General features: G+C 36.2%; 1 protein-coding gene across 1 annotated transcript in view; it reads left to right on the top strand.

The window, feature by feature from the left end:
- Positions 1-13,660, top strand: part of LOC107595700 (voltage-dependent N-type calcium channel subunit alpha-1B-like) — a 132,879-nt gene that overhangs the window by 83,596 nt on the left and 35,623 nt on the right. Inside the window, exons 15-22 of the mRNA XM_016286194.1 lie at positions 4,073-4,145; positions 4,253-4,370; positions 4,673-4,740; positions 4,889-4,995; positions 9,013-9,678; positions 11,097-11,266; positions 11,726-11,852; positions 12,017-12,146. Coding sequence (XP_016141680.1) covers positions 4,073-4,145; positions 4,253-4,370; positions 4,673-4,740; positions 4,889-4,995; positions 9,013-9,678; positions 11,097-11,266; positions 11,726-11,852; positions 12,017-12,146 — 1,459 coding nt within the window. The remainder of the gene's footprint in view (positions 1-4,072; positions 4,146-4,252; positions 4,371-4,672; positions 4,741-4,888; positions 4,996-9,012; positions 9,679-11,096; positions 11,267-11,725; positions 11,853-12,016; positions 12,147-13,660) is intronic.

Genomic DNA, 13,660 nt, shown 5'->3' with positions numbered 1-13,660 from the left:
CACAACCAAATAAAGAAACGCGCTGCAAATACTCACAGCACAACCAAATAAAGAAAAGCGCTACAAATACTCACAACACAACCAAATAAAGAAACGCGCTGCAAATACTCACAGCACAACCAAATATAGAAACGCGCTGCAAATACTCACAAAACAAACAAATATAGAAACGCGCTGCAAATAACAACCAAACAACCAAATATAGAAACGCGCTACAAATACTCACAACACAACCAAATAAAGAAACGCGCTACAAATACTAACCAAATATAGAAACGCGCTACAAATACTCACAACACAACCAAATAAAGAAACGCGCTACAAATACTCACAACACAACCAAATAAAGAAACGCGCTACAAATACTCACAACACAACCAAATAAAGAAACGCGCTACAAATACTCACAACACAACCAAATAAAGAAACGCGCTGCAAATACTCACAGCACAACCAAATATAGAAACGCGCTGCAAATACTCACAAAACAAACAAATATAGAAACGCGCTGCAAATACTCACAACACAACCAAATAAAGAAACGCGCTGCAAATGCTCACAACACAACCAAATACTGAAAGGCAAGTACAGACCACAACGGGAGGACCCCAACAATGAAAATTAACCATGTTTTTTTTTGTATTGATTACCATTTGTATAACCACAGTTGTACAAATACCATGGTTAAACAATGGTTAGTGTAGTAAATCCATGGTTAATTTGTGGTTACCATGGTTTAACTATATATAACAATTTTTTTATTTATTTACTTTTTACATAATAAATGTATTAATTAATTAATTTTAATAGTAAAACCATATGGTTAATTTTTGTAAGGGAAGTTGTAAAGTAAGACTCTCTAACCATATGCTTTCACAGTTACAGTAATTGTGTATTTCGTCAGCTTATTTAGGCTAATAATTTCAAGAAAAAAAAAAAGAAGCAGCAAAGAAATCGTATGATCAGGATGTTAAAATAAACAAAAATCTCACCTTTCAGCAAACAGTATAAATATGTCCCAGCCATGTTCATCACTTTGCGGTTCCCTTAAACATTTCCGTTGTGGTCTGTGCCTATTTGCAGCGCGTTTCCTTATTTGGTTGTGTTGTGAGTATTTGCAGCGCATTTCTGTTTTTGCAGCGCGTTTAAAAAGGTTTACAAGTAATAGTTTACCTTGATTTTTCTTTCACATGTCTGATATTTCATCTCAATCATGCTCCTCACTGACACGTTATTGCCTTGGTAAACAAATGGTAGAAATGACCACCCACCCAAACAATTAATATTTAAATGATTTATGTTTATTATATTATGTATCATTTTCAAAACATATATAAAAATAATAATAATAATAAAAAAAATAGCATTTTCAAAAAAATTTAATGATGATTGTTCATAGAAAGAATTGGCCAAAGACGTCAAAATTTTTTTTTAATTCTATACATAACAGCACATAAAAGTACGGTGGCCGAGAGAGCTCAACGCGCTGCAACTTCAGAAAACACATGCAAATAGAAAAAGCACCAGCAAATTAAGAAAACATCTTCATCAGTTTGACAGCACATGTGCTGCAAATACTCGCAACACAAACAAATAAAGTAACACGCTGCAAAAACAGAAATGTGCCGCAAATGCTCACAACCAAATAAAGAAACGAAATGCATAACGCATGTTTTTTTTTTTGTATCGCACAACCACAGTTGTACAAATACCATAGTTAAACAATGGTTAGTGTAGTAAATCCATGGTTAATTTGTGGTTACCATGGTTTAACTATATATAACAATTTTTTTATTTATTTACTTTTTACATAATAAATGTATTAATTAATTAATTTTAATAGTAAAACCATATGGTTAATTTTTGTAAGGGAAGTTGTAAAGTAAGTTAGCCAGCTTATATGCTTTCACAGTTACAGTAATTGTGTATTTCGTCAGCTTATTTAGGCTAATAATTTCAAGAAAAAAAAAAAGAAGCAGCAAAGAAATCGTATGATCAGGATGTTAAAATAAACAAAAATCTCACCTTTCAGCAAACAGTATAAATATGTCCCAGCCATGTTCATCACTTTGCGGTTCCCTTAAACATTTCCGTTGTGGTCTGTGCCTATTTGCAGCGCGTTTCCTTATTTGGTTGTGTTGTGAGTATTTGCAGCGCATTTCTGTTTTTGCAGCGCGTTTCTTTATTTGTTTGTGTTGTGAGTATTTGCAGCGCAATTCTGTTTTTGCAGCGCATTTCTTTATTTGGTTGTGCTGTGAGCATTTGCAGCATGTGTGTTGTCAAATTGATGAAGATGTTTTCTTAATTTGCAGCTGTTTTTTCATTTGCAGCACGTTGAGCTCTCTCGGTCACCGTAGAAATGCATATTCAAGAGTCAGATGGGAAATCGTACCCATGAGTCATTCTGTCCTTCCAAATAAAGCTCACATGCACTTTTAATTTGACACATGCAGCATTTATGATCTTCATTCGTGTTGATGTGTTCTGATAGGTTGTCGTCTTGTGCATGTTGTGACGTCAGTGTACATGCACATCTCTCATTGGATGTGATGTAATCAGGGTTTAAAGCCTGCAGGGTCTGATGGTATTAACTCACCTGGCTGTTTGTTGACTGTGTTTTAAGGTCTTGTCAAATGCCCCTAGAGTTTTTTAAATTGCTGTCATGCAGATTACTGGTGAAAGCCCTGGAGTTTTGGAGGTGATTGCAGAGTATGAGCATAAACATTCGAGTAGTTTGAAGAGACTTTCTAATTTAGTTTTTGCTCATCGAGTTTCCTGACCGTATCTCAAATGCAAATAAGTGAAGTGGTTGTTTTATTTTTTGTGTTTCAGAGAAATGTCTGCAGTTGATATAACCGACTTGGTGGGCTGCAGAAACATTCTTTTAGTATTCAGTTGCTTATGCAAATCAGATTGAGATTAAGTATTTGAGATCTTTCCCTCCAGCAGAACATCAAATGAGCCTCCGTCAACGTTTTTATCCTAGTTTTTGTCTTTAGTTTTGAGGGCCCCAAGGGCCCTGAGAAACACGCTTGCTCAGGTTTGTTCTCTGAAGTAAGTGTTTGCATGTGTAGGTATGAAATGCATTTGCACACAACCGTTAGATGCTTCCCCAGCAATTACAAAATCAGTCCTTTATTCTTTGGCTAATTTTTGCATTTACAGTTCTGTGTAATCAAGCATATTCTAAGCTTCTTATACTGTATGAGTAAACAGCATTTTGTTTTGTGCATTGGTGCATCTACTGCAACTTCTGTTGGAAACCTCTTTATGTATGCATGATGTAAAGCTAATGCACAAATCCCACGACAAGCCAGGACTGAATGATACATCCTTTCCACCATAATTCACTGTTGTGAAAGCAAGCATGCTCTGAATCTCTGAGTCACCACCGTTGTGTTCTTGTGTTTCCCTTGAAGGCCAGACTCTGAAAGGCAATTTGGAGAGGTTTAAAGATGGCAGAACTGAAAGAGAACTCTGAAATCTAAAAAATAAAATGCTTGAAAGAGGAAGAGAATGATAGGAATGGATCAAAAAAGAAGAAAACCAATCCTCCAGTTCATTTCATTTGAGGCAAGGACAAATATTTTCTTGCCTCACGTGAAAGAGGTCATGAATCTGAGTTTGGTTCAAGTTTGTCAGTAAATCAGAAATGGTGGTGCGTGGCCAAATTTCATTTGATTTCAGTGGAGTTGTGTTTTTAGGTTGATGAGATAGGTGGATGCCAAAGCCCTCCTAGATAGAGATAAGGGTCTCTGTGTTTCACGTTTTCATCCAAAAGGTGGAAAGAAATGGAAATAAACCAAAAAAAAGCAAGCCATATCTCATTTGAGTATGAATATTACACTATTCTGATTATTCTTAATATTCAAGCCCACAAATTACTGATGATAAGTGCTGTGCTCAGGGGTACAAATGATGATAAAACAGAATGGTGATCCTAGTAACTCAGTATCTTTGTTTTGACAGCCCTGCAATTAAAGCAAACCAGAACTGACATCAAAATCTTCAGTGTACCTCTGAAGTCTTTTTACACCATGTGCGCTGAAGCTCTCTCTCTCTTCCCAACCAGGTTTAATTTTGAAGATGAAACTCCCACTACAAACTTTGACAGCTTCCCTGCAGCCATAATGACAGTCTTCCAGGTATACTTTATTTTAATTTGGCCTTATGAATGTTTAATGTGTTTTTTTTTTCATGTATTAAACTGTAAGACTGTTTGGTGTGCTTGACCTGTTTATGCCCCTTGCAGATTTTGACAGGAGAGGATTGGAATGCAGTGATGTATCATGGGATAGAGTCCCAGGGTGGTGTCCGGGGTGGAATGTTCTCCTCGGTCTACTTCATTGTTCTTACACTGTTTGGAAACTGTATCCTTTCCTACATCTGTTCAAATGTTTGGGGCATCAGGGACAAGAAGATTTGTAATACATCAGCATGAAAAAGTTCAACATATGGAAAATCATAAAGTGAATATTCTTTATAAATAAATAAATATAAGAAAGTTTCATACCTTTTAATGAAAAAAGTAGATAAAACAATTCAGTTTAATTTCTTTCCTTTGAATTATTGATCAAATGTAAAAATGTAGTCTGTTTTAATGCAAATCAAATGTATGTTGAATGAAATGCAATATGAAATACGAACAATTCTCTAACCTGATAATAACTAGACACTCTTCTCAATGTATTCTTGGCCATCGCTGTGGATAACCTTGCCAATGCGCAGGAGCTAACAAAGGTAATCTGACCTTAATAACACTACCTGTCACCTGATTTATAATAATTTTGCTTTGTTTTTTGTTGTTATACTATATTGACACAAAACACCCTGAGGATGTAGGGTTGTTTGTCCTGATCTTTCATTTCTGCAATGTCCATGCTTTCAGGATGAAGAGGAACAAGAGGAGGCAGCGAAGAAAAGCATGGCTCTTCAGAAGGCTATGGAGGTGAAGGAGGTCAGCCCAATGTCTGCTGCCAACATCTCAATAGCAGCGTAAGTGTCTGATTTTTCCCCCTGTATGTTTTCTTAACCAGCCTTGCGCTATGGAATTTTTCCTCTGATGTGTACTGTAGCAGTTGTTTGTTACTTCTCTGTTAAGTTCTCTCATCTTTTTAAGTGGGAGAACTTGCACAATTGGTGGCTGACTAAATACTTTTTTGCCCCACTGTAGTTCATATTTGCTAGCATGTTGCTTAGATGTTCTAGATGGTTGCTCGATTGTTTTGAACAGATACTATGGTATTCTGGGTGGTTGCTAGGTTGTTGCTACAATATGGATGGATGGATGGATGGATATATTGATGGACGGATGTACGGATGTACGGATGTACGGATGGTGGGGTTAGATAAGATAGATAGATAGATAGATAGATAGTAGGGATGCTCCGATCCGCCTTTTTCGCCACCAATACCGATACCGATTCCGATACCTAGGGTTCGGTATTGGCCGATACAGATGCCGATCCGATACCAGTGAAGTTTTTTTCCCCATTTAAATAAACATAGAATTTATATATCTCTGTGTGTGGAACTGATAATCATTCTTTCACAATCTACTAGATACAGACTACTTAATTATAAAGAAAAATTAAATAAACAATAAATATGAAAAAAATATAGGCCTATGTATATTTATAATCTATGACAAAAATTTATCAAAAACTAGGTTAGTGGATAATTCGGCAGCAAAAGTTATTCTAGGAAAATCAGTGCACAATAATTTTAGAAATCCAAACATTTAGTGAAAAAACTATATTTTGTGGCGAACAAATAAAAGTGTGAATATAAATATGGTAAAATGTTACACATTGCTATTTATATTATAAAATCAATTTATTAAAAACATTCATATATATGTTTAAGTATATACTATAAAATTAAAATACATTTATTTTGAATGTATAGCATATTTTTAATAAGGCAACAACATATGATAGATATGATAGGACAAAACAAATGCAGTGCAGCACGAACTGTTTTTATACAGTCTATGAGCACGATGCCGTGTTGCTTCAAGCGCATCATTCTGCACACCAGATGCGCACATTGTAAGCGCTTCGTGTTAAAAACTGCAAAGCACAAAGGGAAGAGAAATTGATGCGTAGTGTATTATATCTATGCAACAGTTATTGAGCCTTTCTTTTAACAGTTTTAAATTTCAGTTACTGTGCACGTTAAAAACAATATAGTCTTTTCTACGCCCATGTTTTGTTCTCACAGACACCCGGTGGCAAGTAACAAAACAACATTAAACTTCGGCAAGAAGATAAAGTCCTTTTTGCAAAATCATAGACATGTATTTACAAATCAAGTATAATGGGAACACAGAATGATCTTGGAGAGAGCTTTACCGAGCTGACTGCTGTAACCGAACGAGACCAGGGTTTAAAGGCTGAACGAATGACTGACAGCCACAGCGGAGAAAAGAGTTTGTGTGAACTTTAATGAAAGGACTTAAATATTCATATGTAGCTCACATTAAGCTATCGTATGGCTTCAGAATTAACACAAAATAATTCGCACAATCAAAAAAAAAAAAATCTCGGATTTGGATCGGCCCTCTCTGACCGATACCCGATCCGAGAAAAATGGCACTATCGGATAATATCAGATCGGCGCATCCCTAATAGATAGATATATTAATTATTTTAATCTATACACACAGATGAGATTAATTATTTTACATTATTTGTAGGTCGTTTAAGTGGCCTCCCTTTGTCCTTAGATAGATGTATTATATCACTCCGACACTTTGATTTTATCCTTTTGATAGCGGATACCTTTTCCAATATGAATGAAGGCCAAGCTAAACAGAGCAGTCTGGGTGTGCTGTCTGCAAGCTTCACTGACTATTTAGATCAACGGCCTTTGTAGTGTGTGGGTTTGGTCTTTGTGTGTGTGTGTGTTTGTGCATGCAAGGGACAGAATGGCACTTTTTCATCAAGAAACAGCATAATAATTTGCTGCATTGAAAGTATATTAAAATCTGCAGGTTCATGTTGTTTGTCTGTTACGTTTTCCTTTCTCTCAAGTTGTTCTTTCCTTCTTTCTTGACCTCTTTTCATATAATATCCTTGTTTGTCTTTAACATGTTTGTCGTTTTTGTGTTGTGCGACCCTGAATGTGTCTCTAAGGAGTTATGTCTATACACCATGTCATCGCTTTGTGAGGTATAGTGACACAGATCAGGATGCTTTTGTTATTTTTGTTTGATTTTAGTGGTTTTTATCATTAGTACATGTTATTAGTGCATCATTAGGGCTTCTGAGTCCCTGTAGTCCCATGATGCTCTCTGTCCCCTCTTAACAATGGAACAGCATTTGCTGTTAGACATAAGTGAAATGCATGAGTCATAGAGCATGACATACAGATTATACTGAAACTGCATATAGAAAAATCATCTGTGCCAACCACTGTTCCACTCGAATGCTTGAGAGCCCGATGTTGTTAAGAGTGTAGCTCACCCAAAAGTAATTCTGTCATTTACTCACTCTCACAGTGTTTCAAACCTTTTTGAATGCTTAAAATATAGTACATTAGTCATATGGATAGCTTTTATGATGTTTTTGCATCGAATGAAACTTCAGTCCTCACTTATTATAATAGCACAGAAAAGAGTGACCAGTAAGAATTTCTCATATATATTCCACAGAATAAATAAAGTCAAATGGGTTTAGAGCAACACAAAGGTGAATAAATATGTGATAGCACTTTCATTCTGGGTGAACTTTCCTTTTAAAGTAGGCTAACTCACAAAGTTTAGTTTAGCCATTTTTGTTTATTGTTTTGTTCCTTTGACGACCAGAGTAGCTAATTGTTGGTTTACTGTACCTTTAAGAATTAATGATTTGTTCCTTTAAGATGTAAAAAAAAAACTATACTTTGATTTAAATTTTTTTCTGTATACTGTTTTAATAATTTACTACTACTATAAGTTATAAGTATAAGTAATTTTTCAATTTTTTTTTACATTTTTATATTTAAGTTTTAGTAAGTTTATTTTGTGCTTTTGTCATTTATATTGGTTTTTATTTTAATATTTCTATAATTTTTTTAAACTGCCAAGGCAGCAAGTATTAGTTCAATTTAAGACCTTTAAATTACCTTTATTTTGATTGGCTGAGCTCTTTACATGTAAAACTAGTAATTATTTTCTTATATTTACTCTTTTACTTCTAATAATATTCTCATCTAATGTCAAACTCCAATGATATCATGAAGATTAAAGGAATAATCCACCCCAAATTGAAAATTCAGTTATCCATAAAATGCGTTGCACAAATTCGAACATCTGGGTTGTGCTGTTCTGTTGTAAATAAATCTTAAGCAATGATTCCTAATTGCATCTACTTCCGGAAGGCCAAATAAAGTGCTTATGCTTTCACACTGAAACACACAGCGTCTTACTGACATGGCTGCATCAACACGACTGCTGTTCCTGAAACCACGGCTTCTTTCTTTACGTGCACATTTGAGCTGCATTATGCTAATATTTCCACATAGTGACGTAGACATGTGGGGGCGGGTTAGAATGAGCCGTTTTAAGTGGGCGTGGTTGACTCTTAAATTTTATAAAGAATATCTCTTTGGATTTGAGACTTTAGTCTTTGCAACTTTACAGATCTTCTTTATGCATCAAGAGCTTGTAACACTCCAAAAAGAAAGGAAAACTTGAAATCGCCTTTAAAGAACGTTGGTCACCAAACAGTTTCAGTTGCTCTTGCCTTCCATTGTGAAGACAAAAAAGAGTGGATGTCAATGGGAAGTATTATTTTGAGGAATTTGTCTGGTTATCAAAATTCTTCAGAAGAAAGAAAGTCAGTCAGGTTTGGAACGACATGAGGAGAGTAAATCATGACAGAATTTTTATTTATTTGGGTGTACTATCCCTTTAACCATGTTCATTGTGATTTTGAGTGGTCAGCAGTGGTGGGCTCATGGATGTGGGTGTTATCGGAGTAAATGCATATTGATGTGTGTAATTCAGGTGAATGTTCTTCCGTCCTTCAGTAAAGAACAGCAGAGGTCACTGCAGAAGATGTCAATATGGGAGCAGCGCACCAACCAGCTGCGCAGACACAACCTGCGCAACAGCAGCGAGGCCCTTTACAACGAACTAGAGCCTGAAGAGCGTCTGCGCGTGTCTTCGGCGCTCCATCTGCGGCCCGACATGAAGGCCCACCATGATCGGCCACTGGTAGTGGAGCACCGAGACGATACTGTGGACAATTCTAGGACTGACAGAGATGGAGACACTCCAGACTGTCAGCCATCCTCCGGCCACCCAAGGAAGCACCATCGATGTCGAGGAGAGAACGGAGATGCAGGAGAGGGGAGGCACCATAGACACCACAGCCAAAACATAGAGCACCAGGGCAGCCTGGAGCACAGCAGCAATCAGGATGGAGGACACACTAACCACCACATGGCTGGTTCTCCTGAGGAGGGCATAGGGATGGAGGAGAGAGAACACAGACACCACCATTCTCGCCGATCCAGAGAGGTCAACGGGAATGGCAACGGCACAATCGGTAATGGAGGCAGAGGCGAGGGTAGGATACGAGGTCACAGAGAAGGCGAAGGAGAAAATGGAGAGAGGAGAAGACACCGGCCACGTGTTAAAGCCCAGTCCACACTGGATGGAGAAGAATGCAGGGAGAACGGTGGAAAACACAGGTACAATCTCAGACTGCATGGTGACTCCAAATACTATTTGGACACATAAAGGGATAGTCCACCCAAAAACTAAAATTCTGGCATCATTTACTTACCCCGATGTCATTTAAAACCTGTATGCATTTTTTTCTTGTGCAAAACACAAAGATATTTTTTTAAATTAATCTGTTATGAAACATGTTATGACAGCCATTGTGTAATTGAATATATTTTAACAAATAGCTAAGAAATTGTATTATTTATAAGTTAATTTAAAAACTGCATTGTGCATACAATTATTATTTTTTTTTAAGTTGAGTGTTGATCATCTATTTAAAAATAAATAGCAATTAAATTTAAGTTTGGGTTAAGTTGTTAGGCCTAATTGTAACCTTATAATGTAAAAGGGTTCCCTATAGTTTTAAGCATAAGCTGAGGTAGATTTTTATCACTAAGAAAATTTAAACTATAACTGAATGTATTTAAAGAAAGAGCAATTTCTTTCATTAAAAAAAAAAAAAAAGGTTTAGTTTTCCCCCCTGCTGTACCGAAATCATACCGAACCGTGACGTTAAAACCGAGGTACGTACCGAACTGTCATATTTGTGTACCGTTACACCCCTACTAGCAACCAAATACTTTCAGTTCCTATTTTTTGTCCATACCGTTTAATAGAAGTCAATGGGAACCAAAATTGTTTGGTTTCCAACATTCTTTGAAATACAGTATGTTTCACAGAACAAAGAAAGTCATACGAATGACATGAGGAGTGAATAAATAATTACATTTTTTTTTTAACTATCCATTTAATCCATACTTAAAAATTGCATTTAGATAACAAAATATTAAACCGAGTGGCAGCTGCAAACAAATTATTTGAGAGCGTTTCTCAAAACTTCACAATTATGAAAATTTTTGCATGTCTTTTAAACAGCTTGTTCCAAGGTGATTTTTAGTGCATTTATGAAGTCAGATCTCCTCAAGTTCACACAGCCTTAACAGAGTAACCAACAGTATAGTTTGTCACATGAGCTCTGAAAATGTTCCACTAATGTTTGATAACCACAAAGTGTCCAAATACATTTTTTCTTCATTTTAAACAGTATGTCTATTGCTTTAGAATTTACAATCTTTCAAACATCTTTTAATGTGTTGCTTGAAGTCTGTTTTTCGTTAATATAAGTGATATTACTTTGATGTTTTGTTTTATAATGCACTGTCATTCATAATTTTATGTGAGACATTTTGAAGCCACGTACATTTGGAATAGACTGACGTTGAGTGCATGATCAGACATGACTTTTTTTTTTTTAACAATTTCATTGTTGCTTTGATCTGCATGTACTTCACAAAGCATTAGGCAGCACTTTGAGATATATTGTGTATGTATGTTGTATATATGTATTTTCGTTCAGATTAATAGGTTTTTTATATTACAGGGGCAGACCAACAGGAACAGACAGCCTAGCCACCAGCCCTCTCCAGTCTCCAACTGAAGAGAAGCCAGAAGACAAAGATAATCTAAAAAACAGCACCAGAGTGGGCCCAACTGGAGTCAACATCCCTGTCACCATAACTGACCCACCAGGAGAGACTACAGTCATTCCCAGTAAGTATTCTTTCATCTCCTGCTTGAATAATATGAGCACATTGTGCCAACAATAACAAATCAGTTGAATAATTTGACTAATTATTTTTCAAAGTAATGAATCATATATAGTGTATTTTAAATGTATACATTTTTTTTATGTCCAAGCTGTAACCAGTGGATGCAAACATACCGTAAAAGTGTTCCATGCAACCCTAATAAAAATAAATAAATAAAATAAGTTCAACATAACAGCAGCTTAGGCATTATGCTAAATTACTAACGTTGGAAAAGGTGTTTTGATTGACATGAGGGTAAATACATGATGACAGAATATTCATTTTTGGTTGCATTATCCCTTTAAGTATTATCTACTAACTACATAATCAGCACCACATAAACAAAGGCAGAATTTAATATTTATTTGACATTTGTGACATTCTCTCCTCATCTTTGCTCTAATGATCATCTGTTTGACAGTGAACAACATTGATGGTGACAGTCTACTGCTGAACGAGGAAAAGAAGGATCTTGATGAGCTAAATCAGAATGCGCCCAAACACATTCTGCCATACAGCTCCATGTTTGTGTTCGGTCCAACTAACCCGTGAGTTAAACCCCAATTATTATGTTGCAGAAAACTCTTGAGAAGAGATTTTAAATATGTATCACATAAATTACTTGCTTTAAATAGAATTTTTGTTTAGTTGTAATGTACAGTACATGCTAAATATTGTGAATAAGTGTTGTTTCTTCATGTTCTCTCCATAGAGTGAGACGGCTGTGTCATTATGTGGTGAACCTACGGTATTTTGAGATGTGTATCCTCACAGTCATCACCATGAGCAGCATCGCCCTCGCTGCTGAAGACCCTGTGCAGGCCAATGCCCCGCGCAATGATGTAAGACACACAGACCTACCTGGAAAATTTTGAAAAATTTCCAAATCTGAAAAAGCCAATATATATTTTTTGTATATAATATTTTTATGTAAGTTATACAATTTTTGTAAAATGTAAAAAAAATTATTCAATGTTATCTATAAAATCCCTCAAACTAGGGATGCACCGATACCGATACTGGTCTCCTGTACTCGTACTCGTTAAAATGCCCCGATACCAAACGCCGATACCACATAGCATGTGATAAGCGCCATATTCAATCAAAGAAACACCGACAACAGAACAACAGACAGCAGAAAGGAGTTAAGGATGTCTACTACGAAGTATATGTATGCAATGAATACAATATTAAACATTCAGTATTAACGCCTGTATAGCTGATGTGCGCGAGCTGATAAAACAAAGCACGCTGAGTGGATTGAGTGCGCAGCGGCGCAGATGTGCGAGCTTGTCGAGTGTATATATCTTTCTCACAGACATCACTGGAAAGTTTGTAGTTCGGTCGAAAAAAGTATATGTCAAAAACAAGTAAGTAAAACAATCCACAAGTTGCTTAACGGTAGGGAGAGAGAGAGAGTGAGAGAGAGAGAGCGCGCGCGTGCAATTATGTTGTGTGATCACTGTGTGATGTTCACTCACTTTGATGTTCAAAACTAAATCGTAAAAATAAAACCATTCATGGGGCATTCACTATAAACATAATTTATTTTCAACCTTAGGCATACACGACTTTCTGGCGAAAGTGAATCTAACAGCCTGTGTGAAATGCACTAGGCTGTACTACTGTCCTCTCATTCTGCATCAGTACAAATATGTGCACGCGTTGCGCGTGTTTTGCTTGCTTGAGTGTTTCTGCATTATATGAGTGGCTTTGGAATATAAATCGCAGCACGTTTCAGATGAAAAAACGTGACTTCTATTTCTGAAAATATCACAGTTAGGAGATTTATAACGAGTGGTTCCCTGCCTTATTACAGCGCGTGATTACAATACTGAGCCGCTGCAATGGAGCAGCACCAATGCTATTAAATTATAGATGATGTACCATAGAGCAAAAAATGAACAGTGAAAGTAACAAAAACCTGTAAAATACATTTAATGGGCATAATTAAGTGTGAAAATAACCGAAAGATATACAGTGAAACCAAAAATTATTCAGAAAAAATTATTCAGACCGAGTCTGGGAAAAAAACTGAAGTTGAGGTTTTCATGAAGCTGGGTGACAGCATGCCCAGGAGACTACAAGCTGTCATTAAGGCTAAGGGTTGCCCGACAAAGTAATCATAGTTGTGTAAATACTGTCATACTAACAGCTGTCTGAATAATTTTTGGTTGATTGTAATCTATTACATACCTTTCTATCAAAGTTATCTGACATTATCAAGCTGAATTTGTTCTGACACAGTTTAACTCTGAGCTCTTGTCATATTTTATTACCATTTTCTAAACTATAGCGAATAAACTGTGATAATGTGAGAAATGTTGAAGGTGCCTGAATAAATTTTGGTTTGACT

This window comes from Sinocyclocheilus grahami, unplaced genomic scaffold (assembly GCF_001515645.1).
Source record: "Sinocyclocheilus grahami isolate Dianchi unplaced genomic scaffold, SAMN03320097.WGS_v1.1 scaffold207.1, whole genome shotgun sequence".
In the NCBI taxonomy this organism is placed as follows: Eukaryota; Metazoa; Chordata; class Actinopteri; order Cypriniformes; family Cyprinidae; genus Sinocyclocheilus; species Sinocyclocheilus grahami.
This window is presented reverse-complemented; position numbering and strand designations above follow the sequence as displayed.